General features: G+C 41.6%; 1 protein-coding gene across 9 annotated transcripts in view; it reads left to right on the forward strand.

Moving 5' to 3' along the window:
• sorbs3 (sorbin and SH3 domain containing 3) overlaps positions 1 to 17,833 on the forward strand; it is a 33,336-nt gene continuing 15,503 nt past the window's right edge. For 5 of the 9 annotated variants that reach the window (XM_080766447.1, XM_080766453.1, XM_080766455.1 and 2 more), the window contains exons 1-6: positions 3,049 to 3,464; positions 14,630 to 14,705; positions 15,987 to 16,175; positions 16,537 to 16,609; positions 17,076 to 17,212; positions 17,434 to 17,497. In XM_080766447.1, the coding sequence (XP_080622573.1) occupies positions 14,694 to 14,705; positions 15,987 to 16,175; positions 16,537 to 16,609; positions 17,076 to 17,212; positions 17,434 to 17,497 (475 nt within the window). In that variant the 5' untranslated portion in view covers positions 3,049 to 3,464; positions 14,630 to 14,693. Of the gene's footprint in view, positions 41 to 3,048; positions 3,482 to 14,629; positions 14,706 to 15,986; positions 16,176 to 16,536; positions 16,610 to 17,075; positions 17,213 to 17,433; positions 17,498 to 17,833 lie in introns of those variants that run through there. The other 4 variants (XM_080766449.1, XM_080766452.1, XM_080766448.1 and 1 more) reach the window with 4 other exon arrangements.

Below are 17,833 nucleotides of genomic sequence, written 5' to 3' on the forward strand. Positions count from 1 at the left end.
CTGCACTGAAGAGCCCTCATTGCTCAGCCTGCACTGCTCTGTAAGTACTGCTACTTTACACACCGTGACCAAGGCTAGAACCAGGGTTAAAGGTCAATTCACTTTAATAATGCTTCAAGTCAGAATCAGTTGGGGAATATAGAATTGTATCGTCAAAAGTATTGAAAGTCGTTGACATTGGCTGACTTGACCTGATCCAATCTTTCACAAGACCAATCATTCTGTTATCCTCCAGCACTCACTTCCTGATAATATAATCTGTGAGCCCAAAGGATATGTAGGTGCTCTCTTCAGACCATTACTTTTGTCAATGTTGTTGGACAACAGTTGAGTTGTCTATTGCTGTTTAAAGAAAGGGATTATTTCAACAGGCGTATTTCTCTCGTTGCTGTGGTTGTTGTGTTGGTCTATTCTGTATGTAATACCTGCATGCTATACTGGCTGCTACAAAGCATTTGCGTGTTTGTTCATTCAATCATCCATTTATAATGCCAAAGCCAAAACACGTAAATAGGTGATGTGACAGCTAGCTGTTATCATAACTGGCTTTGAGATAAGGTCCATTACCATGCTATATTTGGCTATGGCAGTGAACATGTTTACCCTGTCACCTCTCTCTCAAGGGTGCTGTTATGTTGCACTGAGTAAATACTCTTCTTAAACTTTCAGCATCCTGGGAGCGGTGGGTCCCGGGATGATATACTGTATGACTATAGGAATGTTTGTTTTCATCAGACAGACAGCAGAGTGACCAAGAGACCTGGGGATGCTGCATGGGCTGGCTCAGGAGAATGTTGTTTACTGGTGAAATAAACCCTGGTGCTTTTGTGTTGTTCTGAAAGGCATTCCATCAGCGCTACCTCACTGTGTCGTGCGATATGGATGACGCAAATGACACAGATACGACCGACAAATGAGGCCTTCATATTTGGAGTGAAGCTATATGAATGTAATTTTACAGAGCATGAAGTTGTGTGTGGGGGTTCACAGGTTTATAGTGATCAAGTGATGTAGTTTATGATTATCTAACAGAATTATGTAATGTTTTAGTCATCTGCTGGAATCTTGGACTGTCTGGCTTTTAATGAGCTGCATGGTTGCTCCGTAGTAACATGCTGGTACATACCGCTCGCTGTGAGAGGACAATAGCCTGGCCTTTACCACAAGGACACAATGTGGTATAGGTCTATGCAGGAATTCATCGTTCTCAATGAACAGAGAGGTGTGAGGAGTCAGACTTACAACTCCACCTCCTGCAAATTATTTATTTTAAAGTTGTACAAATTAAATCAATGACAGAGGCAAAGAAGGGAGAGGAATTTGTGTTTATAACTTATACGGTCAAAAACAATTGGGTAACGCTGAGCAGTTGTGAGAAAGGTGTTGGGGCCTGAGCCCAAGCCTCAATCACTTCTTTGCGTGATTAAGTCATTTAGCTGCAATATGACAGGGAGGCAGACATGTTCACAGCGGGGCAAGCGTCTAGCACACGGTAAAGTCTGGGCTGTTCATTTAACCTCGAGAGTGTGAAATCATCTCACTGTTAAGTTAAAGTGACACTCTGGGTTTCACTATGTAGTCCTGCACAGTGAAACAGGGGCTGCACACAGCCCCTGTTAAAGCCCCATGCAGTTCTCAGTCCTCCTCTATCAGGTTCAGTGGCTCAACTGTTTGGCAAAAACAAGCATGTGAGCAGTGGTGCATGCTGGGTAAATGGATATGGATAGTTTGCCTGAGTTTCGCTGTAACAAGCCAGACCGCTCAATTATTAAAAAAGGGCTGACTCCTTCAATTCCAACCTGGCGCTGTCCTGTAGGCATACACTCTGTGTGTGTGTGTGTGTGTGTGTGTGTGTGTGTGTGTGTGTGTGTGTGTGTGTGTGTGTGTGTGTGTGCGTGTGCGTGTGCGCGTGTGCGCACATGAGTGTGTGTGTGTGCGTGTCTTACTCTCTCGCCCTCTCGTCTCTCTTTTTCGCTCTATTTCTCAATCTCTCTCTTTCTCACTTCATCTCACCCATACAGTATGTAAACCCACAGCACAGACACACAAGACACACACACACACACACATGCTCACACACATGCAGACTCAAACACACACATTTTGAGATAGATACACGTAGCCAGCTTTTGCTAGCTCATCTCTTGCTCTCTTGCTAGATCATCATTTTATTGCTCTCTAGGATGTTAAAGTTCATCTCAAAGTGTCCTGATTGGACAACTGGAATGCTTAGCAGCAACATGTGATTCAGTGTAGCTGAAGTTGGAGAGACACCAGAACAAGGTCAAAACAAGCCTGTCAGCACGTCGGATTTCTTTTTTTTTCTCTGTTTATCTTCACTGGCAAGGACTGCGGGCAAACTGGAAATCCTAGTTCCCAATTAGTTCAGTGTGGTTGAGAGAGAAGCTGAGGAATTTGAGAACGTGCTTGTTTGTTGGTGGTTGTGTGGTTTGATTACCGTAACCTGTCCTATAGGTGTGGACTTCCAATCGGACACATTCCACTAATTGTCTGCATTCACCCCAGCCTGTTGTCTTCTGCTTTAAATACTTATTCCACTCTTATAATGTGCTTGCGAGAACATACAGTACATTCTCATTATCACAACCTTGTCTGTTAGGTTCCAAGACAGTACTTGACATGTGTGCATGGTGGGAGGGTTAGAACAAACTGGTTGTTGCTCAAGTGTCAGTGGAATCCATGAGGGTGGACTGTGTCAAAGTGTAAATGTGTAATGTAAAAGACCAGCACTTTAGAACAAGTGGGCATCTCTTCAACTAGCCACAGACCTTGCCCATTGTGTGTGTGTGTGTGTGTGTGTGTGTGTGTGTGTGTGTGTGTGTGTGTGTGTGTGTGTGTGTGTGTGTGTGTGTGTGTGTGTGTGTGTGTGTGTGTGTGTGTGTGTGTGTGTGTGTGTGTGTGTGTGTGTGTGTGTGTGTGCGTGTGTGCGTGCGCGTGCGCACGCTGATTCTGATGTGTTACGATATTGCACAATGCAGTATACAAGGCATAGGGAGAGAGTGAGACAGTTGAGAGGACAGGGGTGATTTGGGAATGTCTCGGAGGCTGAGTTGATTAACTATTTGCGCTCCCCTTTCGTTAACCCTGCACTGTGAAATATCACCTCATCACAACAATGGGCCCTCCTTACTGAAGGAGGAGCCCAGCGCTGACAGGCTGGGGAGGCTTGCCTTTTGAACAGGGTCCAGGGGTTGCTATGGCGATGCCTGTCAACCGGGAAGTCCTTCACAGGCGGAGCGCGCACTGAGGGGGAAATACACAGAGAGAGAGAGAGAGAGAGAGAGCGCAAGTCAGAATGTACTGACAGGGAGAAAGAGAGAGAGATCGTGCATCCTTGCTAGCTCTAAGAGAGAGAGAGAGAGAGAGAGAGAGTCGCTAACAGCATAGAACTCCCTTTTGAAATATTATGTTTGCATGCACCACTGAGCGGACAAGTCTTTGTGGTGAGTTCATGTCCTAGGTGAGTACCCTCTTTCCCACGAGACTGCGGGATGTTACAGATTACGTTTTCTCTCTAACCTTACCAGATAATAATCTTGACATCACATCGCAACTTTAATGATCATATGATTGGCTGTTTTTGTTCAAGGGTTGAGTAACTCGCCTGACTCCTCAGGGCTTACATGCTGCATCACAGGATTATTGCTGCAGACTTTCCCAGGCACTTGTCATATACTGTACTAGCCTTAAAACAAACCTGAAGATAGGCTTTTGAGTGTACCTGAAGAAATCATCCCATTCGTAGCCAAGCACTGAGCAATCTGAAATGGGTTGTTTTGATGTTGAGACAGTCCTGTGGGTGTTGGTTGATCCAATTTTGGCTTTTGGGCGGTGATTGCAGTTCCAAAGCGTAACATTCTGCACAGGAGTACCAGACCAGAGGGAGGGTGCTGTTGGCGGTGTTATTTATTATTGCTGTGCCCGTTGTGCATGCCTGTGTACTGACAGTTGTTAGGTTGGGTCTGGAGGTTTTGGCAGTGGTGCAATTCTGTGTTTTGTGTCAAGACAGTTTCACATCCTTCTCCAGAAACGGTGTGCCTCATGGGATGGCTGCCCAGGTCTACCCAACCATCAATTAGAGGCTTCTCTTACTGTCACGATCAATTCCACACCCTGCTGTGATTTCCTTTGTAATATTACTGGGGGTCCATCTGGCCCCACAGTCCCACACTCTCCAAAGCCTATATCAAATGTTTGAATTACCAAAATGACAGTTGTGCATGCATACAAGTATACATTCAGAGATATTATTGATTGGATTGTTGTAATATCTCAATTAATTTCAAAACATAATCATCTCCTTTTGTTATATAATCTTCCTGACCTGTCTTTCTTTCTGAGAGCTTAATGGGCTTTTCAAACTACATTTCCATGCTTCCAAGGACCCTCAAATAGCCTCTGTGGTCTCTGGCAACGCTATGTGTGGGCTTGTACATTTGCAGTTGTTTTCACTCTTTTTTTTAGACTTTTTTTGACAATAATGAGATGCCAGGTTCAATTGGCACAATAATCTAATAAAATGTTTGTCACAGTATATTTGCAACATATGTGAAATGTGTCCTGAATTTAACTCATCCTAGGAGCAGTGGGCAAGTGCCATTAATACAGCGTCCGTGGATATGGATATTTCCCTTCCTTCATTTCCCCCTCTTTTACAATCCCTGTGGCACCCTTTGGCAACCCCACTTACAGAGAAACTATTTGCATCTTGTATCTTGCTTGATTCTGCTTGATGCACGTAGCATCTCCATTGACAAGTACAGTAGCACACACCAGCCCTGACTCCTCCGCCTCCTGTTGAGTTCTGGTAAAGGAGTACCGTACATGGAGGTGGAATACTTCCCTCTTGATAAATGTGTGTATCCTCCAATAACTATATATCATAAACTTGCAGCTGCAGGACCTTGTATGGTCTATGGCTGTGTTGTTCACATCTGCCAAGTTGCAGAGTGGAAGCAGAGGAGGGAAGGTGCTGGGTCCGTAATCGACTTTGTAGAACCTCTCACAAGCTCGACATAACAATATGGTGACTCACCTTATGTGTAGTAGTTAACACCAACATCATCAAATCTGTGTGTAATTAACTTTCCCCAGCCTTGACTAGGCAGGATCTTTTAGGTTTTATGATCCTCTTATGCAACCTATCAGGCATGAGTGACGTTGCATGCGATTGTTTGATAAGAGCAGATCCGTCCAGAGCAAGCACTGAGTTACACGATAACATCCTGGAAGTAAACATTCCATTAGAAGATCATGCAGTGTGTTTACATTTATTTGGATGGTTATACACTAATAATGCAAGTGTTATTCAGGTCAGCTATGCTGCAGACTGTGCTAAACCAAACAAAACGTCCACCTTGTGCAAACATACTGTACAGGTTTTTTGGACCGTTTTTCCTCATCTATTAGGACAAAATGTAGTCTGAGAGCAACAAAGTTCCCACCTTATGGAGTGAATGATTAACTAGTCCCTTTGTTCTCCACATCCACTAAGATGCAGGAGGCCATCTAGTAATGACTATAATAAATGTCACTGTTTGATTAGTTGTTGTATGGCATATAATGAGGTTTCAAATGGGTTACGCTATCAAATACCCATTTAGGCATTTTCTTATTTAATTTTCCACCAGATCCACATGCAGTTCCTCTGCAATGATGATGTCTGTTGTTTATCTTAATTTTCTCTCCCTCCAGTTCAAATCCAGCGGCTGGAAGGAAAGCATAATATTGTTCCTTATTCTTATGGTAGATAAAGGCTATCTAATCTGATCTTTTATCAGTTGATTATATTTCCATTATTTTTGTCTGTGATTAATTTAGACCATACAAAGATGGTCAAATAAAGCAATGAAGGTCAAAATTCACATTGTCTGAACCCAAACAGAAGGTTTAGTATCTTTACCCAACAGTCGGGGGGGGGTTCCTTTTTACATTATGAAACAAAGAAAAGCATTTACATTTTGGTAAAGAGCAATATAGCAATTTTGAATCGACCAGTCGATTATTTGATGAATACTTTAAGCCCTATTGCAGATTGACACCTAAAGTAACTGTGTGTGCATTGCTGGACATAGCAACTAACTGAAGGTGATCAGGGTTCACCATCAAGATCATGACAGTTCTTCATTGGGCTCTATGTGTGGTCTTGACACTCTCTCTCTGTGAGAACAATGCAAGAAGCTATATGACCTAAGTTGTGACCCCGGCCCATATATTATGGGGTCACAAGAGGCCATCACAGGGTAGGCTCTCACTTCACGGAAAAAACAACCTGGCTCCTTTCTTCTATGGAAGAAGAGGATCGGAGGACTGCAATGGAATAGCAGGTGCAGAGTGACTGTACAGTTCACTCATTTCTTTACCAGCTGATATTGTTGCCACACTGTAAGAATTACAGCACGCTACAATTTATAATTTAGGCATTTAGCAGACGCTCTTAATCCAGAGCGATTCTCAGTAAACAAGAACAAAAACATGCTAATACATACAGTACATCGATACATACATAATAGTCATCATGAATCATACGTAAGCTAAGAACCTAACAATGTAATATATACGTCTACGAGTTCACTTTATGCTCTCTATGTGTAACTACGGCAGCCATTGAGCAATAAGATTAAGGAAAAGGGGGATTATTGGTCTCGCCCTTTTCATGACATGAACATTTGACTAAATATTTAGTTATTTGACCGGTGGACATGGAATAATGACTACACATTACTATTCTGGGTCTTGGGATACTCCCTTTGAGTCAGGGTGAACTTCACTGACCCCGAGTTGCTGACTAACTCAGTTCTGGTTCATTAATTCAACACATACAGTACAAATCCCTGCTTCCTCATTTGCTCCTTCCTGGAGAAACTAAATAACAAAACAAAAACATCTTATGTCATTGTTTTAATTCTAATCCTTATATACTCTTTGAATGCAAGGTGATCATCAGTTGAGGTGTAACAGTATGAAGCTGGTGAGGAATGTGTGTCTATTTTCCATTTCCTGGCTTAGTTTACAGAGTGTGACATCTGGTCCAGCTCTTCTGGGGCCTAGAGGATGTTCCCTTTGGGCAGTGATGTTCAAAGGATTTCCATACAGAAATCGCAGATGCCTCAATACTTCCCCCATGTCCTCAATTATCCTTTCACTGCCGATGTCCCCATTTGCCCTGTGTAAGGAAGGCATTGCTGAAATACTCCACAGCATGCACTCCATCATCTACAATAAGCAGGAAACGTGCAGAATGCAGGTGTTCTGTCTAGACTGAGACATCTATGGTTACTAGAAACATCCCAGTGTGGCGTCGAGTTGAGATCATCTTGAGAGATGAGATCACACAGTCCTTTTATGGTATTATGGTCTCTCTTGCCCCCCTGCCCCCCATCCCACCCGCACCCCCTTCAGATAGTGATGATTATGGCTTTCTCTACTTATAAAGGGCTAGGAATGTGTTGTTATTGAACATCACTAAGATTATGTATCACCGCTTTCTGGCGGAAACCTTGTACTGAATGTCCGAAACTCTTAGGTACTTTTCAGGAAATGGAAATACTGTAGGTACCTGACTGTGTTCCAATGGATACAATGTAGTTAATATTTAGTCTAGTTTTCATTAGTTGAATATTGATAAAACCCACAGACAGAATTAACAGCTTTCAACCTGGCGTCCCTATTTTGAGCATAATCACTATACAGATGAAAATGTTCAAAAATGTTCAAATTCTTTCAAACATTTTCAGTAATAGTGAAAATAGCAGATTTATAAGCTCACAGTGCGTTGTCACTGATGCACAATGTTTGATTTTGAGATCTAATATTTTGTCAACTTTTACACAACAGTGTCATATAGTACACTACTGTAGGCTACTGTTGTAGGGCAATAAGGGGGAAAAAGTAATTAAAACAAAACCAGGGAGAGTTCTGAAAGTGATTTTTGGTGAGGGTTACTGGTAGTGTCCTGATTTTGCCTTATTAGGTATGATTGTGTTTGGTGCGCATACGCATAGCGGGGGAATGCACATGAGTGCTGGTGGATTTCTTTTTTGGAACGGACTCCCCAGACTTAGGAACGAGGGATGTGAAGGCCAAACATGCAGGCAGGCACACAAATAAGAATGATTTTTTGGCTCACGACATTGTCAGTATGTTACAGCTGCATAGTCCTGTACATTTTTCTGGCAGTTCTAAAACTGAAGTAGCACATCTGGATGCCAAAATGCATGCAGAATTTGTGTAAAATAATATTGTAACATGAATATTGTAATTACCTCTTATGTACTATATACATGTAACTTAAAGGTTTTTTTTTTAAGATGTAGTGCCATGATTTTTTTCCACCCTAAACTAGTGCTCTGATCTGCCTGTAGTGGACTATGATGTAACAGTTCACAAATCCCATATATGACATAACAATTTGCCAGCAGAGAGACAGAGGTCACTGTTGAAGGATTTTGCCTGTTTTCATTGCAGCTCAAAAGGCTTCAGAACACACAAAGAAAACCCTAGACCACACCAGAAAATCCACTTAATGTTCAAAGTTCAGGTTGTGTGGGTGTAATTGAGGTCATAAAACCTAAAACATAAAAATAAATGAAAATGTCATGAAACCTTTAAAGGACAATTATTTTGTTTTTTCAACCACTTTTTCAACACTCATCTTTTACTTTCTCTAATCTAAAAAACAATCTAAAAAAACAAAAGTTGTCCTTTAAGCCCCATGCATTTAATCATACAACAAATAGTAGATATCTACAAGCTCGTATTGGTTGCTGTTTTTGCTATATCTAAAATTATAATTATATATACTTGTGTATCCGAATGCCAGGGCTGATGTGGTGAATGTGTGTGTCTCGAGACAGAACTAACATGGTCACTGCATGATGCTGGGTTTCTGCAGTGTATCATTGGCAATGTGTTGATTTGACAGTCAAATACCATTGTTCTACTACTGGCATTACAGTGGGCTATTGCATTTTGGATTCTGTATCTCATTAACTATGATTTTTGACATATCTTTCGAGCAGCATCATACTTGATGAGATGCAATGCCTTTGGCAAAACAGAGGGCCGCTGTCTTGCACTATAGTGGGTGCTGCAGGGTCCACTGTGTGGGTGGGGGAAAAGGAGCTCTATTGTTTGCCCTTCAGGAATATTGAATTAATTAGGCTTGTGTGGAAAGACTATGTTGAACATGCCAATGGATTACACATCAAGTTATGCAGTCACTGAGAAGTGAGTCCGACATATGCCAAGATCCAATGTTGGTTTGGCTCTATAGTCAGCGAGTGCACAGGTAGCTGAGTGCACAGATCCCCCTCCTTGTGGTCACAGAACCACAAGGAGGGGGATCCGTATGTCAACCTATTAAATACAGTTATATTCGTAAGTGCTTGACATAAGTATAGAAGCCATTTGATTAAAAAATATATATATATATATTTTATTGTAGCCTAGTTCATTTGTTTATTATCCCTGCCAGGTGGTTGGAACAGCCGAAGGTGAGGGATTATGTTTTCGCTCCTGTGAGTCTGTCTGTCTGTCAGTCAGTCCATCTGTTTTATTTCCTTGCTTATTTCCGGCACCATTGGACTGATTGGCATAAAACGTTGTATGTACACTCACTGAAAGTTTTGAAATTGGCCTCATGGTGGCGCTATATGTTTTGGCCTATAACTCTTGAACCAGAGAGAACAAGAGAGAGCACGGATTAAACTCTTTGCTTAATTAACGCCTCTTCATTGGGATTCCTGGCAAAAGTATGCAGAAGCTGCAATACATCAGGACATGCCAGGGTCTTAATGAGAGTCCGTAAACATGACCACATAACACCCACCTTTTCAGACTGCACTGGCTCCCTGTTTCAGCCAGGATCGACTACAAGGTCCTGCTAATCACATACAACTGTATAAACAGACATTCAAAGCTTTCAAGACAATGAAATGTCATTCAATTTTACTGTGTACACTTCTGGCAGTTGTTTGAGATTGAACTTGATATATCTTGTTATGATAATGACCTGATTGGAATTGTGTTCAGAGATGATACCATCTGTTTTATGTCTGAGCAGTGATGGTATTATTGCACAGTCCCCCATTTCCCGTATTTTCCCTGTTGTATGAGGTGGGCTATTGGGAGATGGTGACTCAGATATGGAGGGATGATGACATCTTTGTCTGGAACCAGCAACACTGATTCTATCATTCTACCATCTTATGAGCTTTGTGCTATGCAATGCAAGGGCACAGAGCCTATAGCTGTCTAGGTCTTGACCACAGTCATTATAGACACTAATGCTCACTGTTACCGAGACCACATGGAAAACTCATCAGTCCAACTGCTCTTGAACTGCTCTCTGCCTGCAGAAGTAGTTCACTCATTACTTTCCTCCTAAACGGCCAGAACTCATCATAAGGAAAACAACCATAATGTTACCCTAACACTTCACATGAGAACTAACTGCAACTTAATAGTGAATGGCTGACTTAATCATAATTGTCTATCCTTGATTGTCATGGATAATCAAACTTTTGACTTTGCCGCTTTATTGAAAGAGAGGAAACTTTTATTTTTAACTATAATCCTTTCTTTTGCTTCCTTAAATCCTAGGACGTCAAGGCCGCTCCCCATGCAAATGGTACACGCTATTCCTTATAGAAATACCAACCTGTAGGAGTCGCTAGTGCACCTCCTTCCCAGGCGGCTCTATACACACCAGTGATATTGGAAAGAAATCAGACCTCTTCCTTATGGGTGTATGTGTTTGGTCCGACGTACTAACAGTCCGACAGGCATTAGTCTGACACCCTACCTCAAACCATAACCTAACCCTAACTTCACAGGAAAGCCATGGGTATGTTTTAACCCGGAAACACATGTCATATGTCGACTAATTCCTGTGGTACTGTTAGTACGTTGGACCAATGTATGCGCCCGCTTCCTTACTTCCTTTCCTTCACAAGTCTTACCAATTAATCTACCTGACTCTGTTTGACCAGAATGGAACAGAACCTTAGTTAGTATAATTGGTGACTTGTGAAGGAAGAGGCCCAATATGGTTGCCTCTCATTGTATAAAAACTTCTGGGTTTCCGAGGCTACTCTCATTGTAACGCCCAGCCAGGCAGAGGCATCACATACAATGCAAAAACAGCCCAAACTTTAAATGCTTCAAAATGCATAGAGTGGAGATCGCTGACCTACAAATGGACACACTCAGCAGCACTTATCAATACTTTGTACCTGTATGAGCAGCAGAAGACTGTGCACGTCTTTGATTTGGTTTCCATGCCAACTCTATTATGGGCCGTCTGAGCCACTGTAGATTAGAGGTGCCTTGTACATGAGCGGAAATGGCCTCTCTCTCTCAATCCTTCAAGCCTTTGATGTTGAAACAGCAGGCTTAATCTGATTTTCCAAGGTGCCATTGATTAGGTCCTGGTCTCAGCTTTCATTGGCTGACTTTCTCCAGAGTGTCCAGACACTCAGGTCCTTAGCTCTTTCCGATGGTGGACAGTAACAAAGAACATGTACTTAAGTTGAGTACTGTACTTAAATACATCTCTTGAGTATATCTACTTTACTTGAGTATTCATATTTTTGGATACATACTGGACTTTTACTTTACTACATTTCAAAGACAAATATTGTACATTTCTAGGGAGGGAGGATCCAGTTGTCCAGAGCAACAGATCCAACTGCTATACCCATATGGTCATTTTGTGCATACATTATAGGACCGACCGACTTCAAACTCGATGTGTGCATCAGCAATGACTTGAGGGAGTGCGCCGCAATGCAAGCTTGTAAATCTGGGGGGGTATCTTAGAATATATAAAATTTATATAATTTGGAATTTTTCAAAGATATCTACTGCAATACATTGATATTAAAAACGTACTTTGTTATTATGTATTTAAAGGCATTTACTTTGGAATACTTAAGGGAAGCACCACTCATTTTCACCATTTCACCATTTTTTATATACCTTGGCTTAGACTGAGAGCTGCTGGAAATAAGAAAAGGTTCTGTGCTGCCTAGAACCGGATAATCACATTATTTTTGTGACACAGAGGGCTCTCCTTCTTCTGCACATCTGTGTGACACAACTGAATATGTACTTGCTTTGCAAGTATCTTAGTAGGTCTTACGTTTACTTTCAGCTGTAGTCTTTGGACCACCTTCTAGGAAGCCTGCAGTCTAGATTGGGGATTTTATCTCAGCACTACAAAATCGACAGAACAACTTTTACTTGTACTACCGTAGTTGAGTTTAGAGTTTAGAGTTTTATTAGGATCCCCTAGCTGGTGCATAGCAGCAGCTAATCTTCCTGGGGTCCACACAGAACATAAAAACATGACATTCGACATGAATGACATTACAGGACATACAATACACAGGACATATCCAGGATATATAATAAAATAAAATAAAATAAAATTGAAAATATTATCCTAATCATGATCTTGACTGCTGTGTGTGTGTGTGTGTGTGTGTGTGTGTGTGTGTGTGTGTGTGTGTGTGTGTGTGTGTGTGTGTGTGTGTGTGTGTGTGTGTGTGTGTGTGTGTGTGTGTGTGTGTGCGTGCGTGCGTGCGTGTATGCATGTCCGTGCGCGTTCGAGCCTCTTCAATTGTCTCTTGAAACTAGATTTAGTTTTTTCTTTTGTGATTATAGCTGGCAGTTTGTTCCACTCAGCCATGGCTCTATACAGTATACTGTGTGCTGCATAGACCCTGTTCTGGCTTTAAGGACTTGATAGCACCCTCTTGTGGCATGTCTAGTCTCATATTGATGTAATTTAGAGCTGTGTGTAAGTTGATTGTATAAGCAGGTAGGATGTTTCGTTTCATTAATATGTCTCAAGAAAACAAGGAGTGATATTGTCAGCCTCTCTTGGACTGTCATCCAGGAGAGCTTGACATGCATTTATAACATTACATCTCATTGTACATCTCAGGGCAAGTCGAGCTGCTCTGTTCTGAACCCGCTGCAGCTTTCCCAGATCTCCCTTGTTTGCTCCTGACCAGATCATTGAGCAATAGTCCAGATGTGAGAGGACTAGAGTTTCAATAACCTGTTTGGTCAGTTGAGGTGTCAGGAACTCTGAACACCTTTTTACAACTAATATTTGACCAGGAGTATCTATACTTTGACTCAAGTACTGGACTCTTTCCTGGACAGCATGGCAGGGATGTGAGTCACAGGCAGCCATTGTTTTGGATGGCCTTTTGCCTTGGTAACAAGGAAAGGACAGTGATGATATACTGTATGTCCCACTTTGGATAGTTGTATAATGGAACACATGTCAACTTAGTTTAGGAATATTTGATTTATGCTTGAAGGGACATTTTAGAAGCTTACCAAACTAATAATGACTTAGACTCAAACATTTAGCTGGACACTATTTATGGTCTCAGATCAGTTTAGGAATTTGTGAGGCCCAATGTTTATTGGTATATTATCACATGGATTAACCAACATCCCCGGCCGATAGGTCTGAAGTGTGAACAGTTTGGGGGACCATTTAAAACAAAGGCGGCTTGCATGCTGTGGTTTGCTATACTAAACAGAAATGTGCATGAACGAGGGATGCCAAAGTAGGCTATCTTTTGTTGTTTTTCTTGATTTTTCACCCCCTCTCTTCGAAGTTAGACTGGGCCAGCTCTAAACTGACTGGGCCACGGCCCCCGTGGCCCAATGGATCCTACGCCGGTGGTTGCTGTATTAGTCATTAAAACTATTCAGGCCTGCCTGTTGCAGCATCAGCATATCAAGAGTGCAGCAAGTATATACAAAACAAAAATTATAACTGTATCTGAAAGCTTAATTCAAGCTTCATGACACTGACACCATGGATGATTCAGGCTGACATCTTCAGCTCATCAGATAACCATATTTCTGCTTGTCATGTGATGCACAAATTAAGAATAATCTAATGATTGAAAGAAAGACAGACAAGTGTGATGAAACGGATTACAGCTACAAATAGCTCCAATTGGATGAAGGCCTAAAGAAACCCAGCTCCCTCAGTCCCTGCACCCATTTGTTGCTGGAGTCAAACATCAATCTCCATTTGCATTTATAGGTTTTTAAATATCTAAGTGGATTTATCTGTATTAGATCATTGTAATGTAAATGGCAATTGTGAAGTAAGTGGTGCAACTCCTTGTGGGCATCCCCGGGGTCCCCGGAACTTCCAGACCCACAGGAACGCACCCAGGGTGCCGGCCCGGTTCCGACGAGCCGCCCAGCGTCCGAAATGGTCGAGAAATGACAGAGTTAGCATGTGGGGGTCCCTGTACTGTACTGTACTGTACTGTACTGTACTGTACTGTACTGTACTGTACTGTACTGTACTGTACTGTACTGTACTGTCACACCTGAAATCATCATATATACAGTTTGTGTGTGTGTGTGTGTGTGTGTGTGTGTGTGTGTGTGTGTGTGTGTGGGTGTGTGGGTGTGTGTTAGTTAGGCTGCGCAACAGTGATACGCTATTTTCGTGCTCAGACCCAGCCAGCCAGGGACAAACCCAGGCACTTAATGAAGTGGTTGCACCACTTAAAAATGAAGGAGGGGCATAGTTCCAAAGTAAATGTCTTGTTTTTCTTTGCAGATTCCTCTGAAGCTGGGTGGGATTACTTTATACAATATCTGATACAAGGATCATAACAGATGATATGCAGTCTCAGGTAAAGCTATTTTGTTGTCCTTTTGAACTAAATCAGTTCTCTTAAAAACATCCTGATATATTTTGTAAGACACATACACTTTTATCTGAACTTCTGAAGGCAAACATGACAAGTGAATCATAAAAGTGAATCAGCTTAACATTTTGTTGGTGTTACAGTTCTAATTTTGTCTGCTCATTTCTTTGTTTAATCACTTCCAATTTCTTCTCTCCTTATTGGATTACATTACAACAAACACTCTAGTCTAGTCTATAGCAATGAGTACTATCAGAATATAGCGCCTATTTAACACTTATTTGTACAAAAAGAAATATCACTTACGATACCTTTAAAAAGACAACTCTATTTTATGAACAGGATAAAATTTAATTGAAAATGGCCATGTTTGGGTCACAATTAAGCTATTTCTCAAAATGTATAAAAAAAAGAAGAAAAAAGGCAAACTACAAGTATAATAATAATGATAAAATGTCAAAATGTTAAACATATGACATCACATGCCCCAAAATAAGGACGCCAAGTGATTAACATCAGGCCACAGGAGTGTCGCATGACCTCCAACATCCACACAGAGGTGACAAACTAAACTCAACCAATCCAGTGTCATACTGTATGTAACGTAACCGATTTTCGTGTGAAAGAAATGTCACATTTGTTTTTTAGTTTGTTTTTGAAAATCTATTTTTTTTTGTGAGCAACACATAACATCACTGATACCCACAGTGGAGAAAGGAGAGAAGTAGACCAGACATACCCACAGTGGAGAGAGGAGAGAGGTAGACCAGACATACCCACAGTGGAGAGAGGAGAGAGGTAGACCAGACAACAGCAAACAAAGGTTGAGGGGTGGAACAGTCTCCATGGAGACCAGAGGAGCAGGGGAGTTTAATGCTGCAGGACTTTGAGGTTGACATGGCCGACCCCTTCCCGACCCCCTCGGCCCCAGCTCCGCCTCCTGGCCTGAGAATAGGCAGGCCTGCTGAATAGGTAGTTAATGGGCTCATAATGGGCCTCTCCTGTTTCAGAGCCCTGTTCTGCACCTTCAATGAGGCCTTTTTGCACGCCACTGCAAGAGAGATGATGAAGTGGGTGGAACCCACTGGCTGTTTTAAATACATTTGGGGCCCCTTTCATCAGGGTGTTTTTTTTTTTCAGAGGAAAAGCTATTTCTCTAACAAGTTATCATGACCTCCCTGAGACCGTTTTGTTTGGACAACAGGAGGGCATGCCAGTGCTGTGTTCATGTATTGTTCATTTTTTTAGAATCTTCTCTATGTTCAGCAACAGGTGGAAATGGTGGACCATCTGAATGGCTCACGGATCATCTTCTCTGACGATGGAGCTCCGTTGGGTCAGCAGCAGCTCCTAACATCTACAGAGGTGACCCAAGAGGTGGTCATTTCCCCTGGGCTTCCAACTCCTCCCCTGAGTCCTTTTCGCTCCGCAAGACTGCCATCTGGGGAGCACAAAGCAAGTAGCACTGTCTCTTGTGTACAGTGTTTATGTCTGCTTAGTTTAAATGTTCATAGAATTCAGCATACAAGTGCTCCTCCCTGTGGAAATGTGAAGCATCACAGTTTAAATGTAAGGCCATGGAACAACATTTAAAATACCTGGCGGAAATGGGATTATATGTTATTACAGTTTCTTTACTTTTAGCTATTTATTATTTATCTATTACTATTGTATAGTTTTCAGATGGATATTTATACACATTTAAAGGTCTCAGAAATATATTTTTTATCATCGTCGAATGGGACTGAAAACATTTTTTACTATTTATATCTGTTTTGGTTTTATTTGAACTGAAGTGCATTCTGCCCCACCCCAGGTCTTGGAGATAAATGGGACCGGCCCAACAAATCCTAGCTTTGGATCATATTATGGCCCATCTCAAACACATGGTAAAGTTGTTTATTTAGTTGATTACTTTGCCGTCTAATCAAATCACAATTTGATTATCAACAAGAAAAACATCTGGCAGTGAGGGGAGACGTCAGTCCCCTGTGATTAAATTGATGTTGTTTTGTCACACTGTTAACAAGATGCTAAATAAAATCTGAATTGAATTAAATGTAACGTTGTACAATAGCTTGGCTGTACAGATGTGTTTTGTTTCAAATGTGGTTTTTTTACCGGCTTACTAGAGATACTACAAGTCACTAGGATACTTCCCAATGTATGAATGAATGGACCATTGTAAAGCGCTTTGAGTGACTAAAAGCGCTATAAAAATGCAATCCATTATTATTATTATTATTCATACTGTATATTATTCATATACTGTAACTAGTATTAGTATGAACAACATAAAATATCATCAGTATTCAGTAAACACGTATTGATTGACTTCTTTGGCTTTTAACCCAGGTTTGTCCAATGGTGTCCAGGCCATGGGCTCGACCACTTTGCCACACAGATCAGCTCCAAACAGAGAGGAGAGACTGATCAAATTCTCAGGGATTGGCCCAGTGGATGAGACTGGAATGCCCATCGCCTCAAGATCAGTAAGATGCATATAAAATACCATGTACAATAATAATAATAGTACTAGTAATAACAGCAACATTGTATAGTTTTCTTCTCGGACATACCATCCACAAACATTGCAGTCTGTCGCTTTGAGGCGAGCCTGTCATTTCCCTGCTATGTTGGTACTGTGTTATTTCTTAAAGCCTCTTTCGACACAGTTGTTTGCTTTCCTCAACCCCCTTCTGTCCTTCACCAGAGTGTGAACAAGCCCAGAGACTGGTACAAGAGCATGTTCAGACAGATCCACAAGAAGACTGAGGGTAAGAAACCTCCTCTTTCCCTCCCTCCCCTCTCACACACTCGCTCAATCTCACAGAGAGAATTCCTCTCCGTCAATGTCACATACAAGTGAGTTGATGCAGGAAAAAGATAATTTGAGAGAAGGCATGAAGAAAGTAGAAGAACCCTGCAGCCTTACATCGTTGCTACCCGTTAACTATAATAATCACTCCCATATCTCAAATCCCAAATCAGGCTATTAATTTATCTCTGGTTACTGCGTACATAATTGAAACGTAGCCCTTTGTCATTTGTGTGGTGAGGCATATAACTGCAGACCTGCCATGATTTGAGTGCATCGTGCTGGATGTTTTATC

This window comes from Protomyctophum bolini, assembly GCF_963924005.1.
Source record: "Protomyctophum bolini genome assembly, chromosome: 6".
NCBI lineage: Eukaryota > Metazoa > Chordata > Actinopteri > Myctophiformes > Myctophidae > Protomyctophum > Protomyctophum bolini.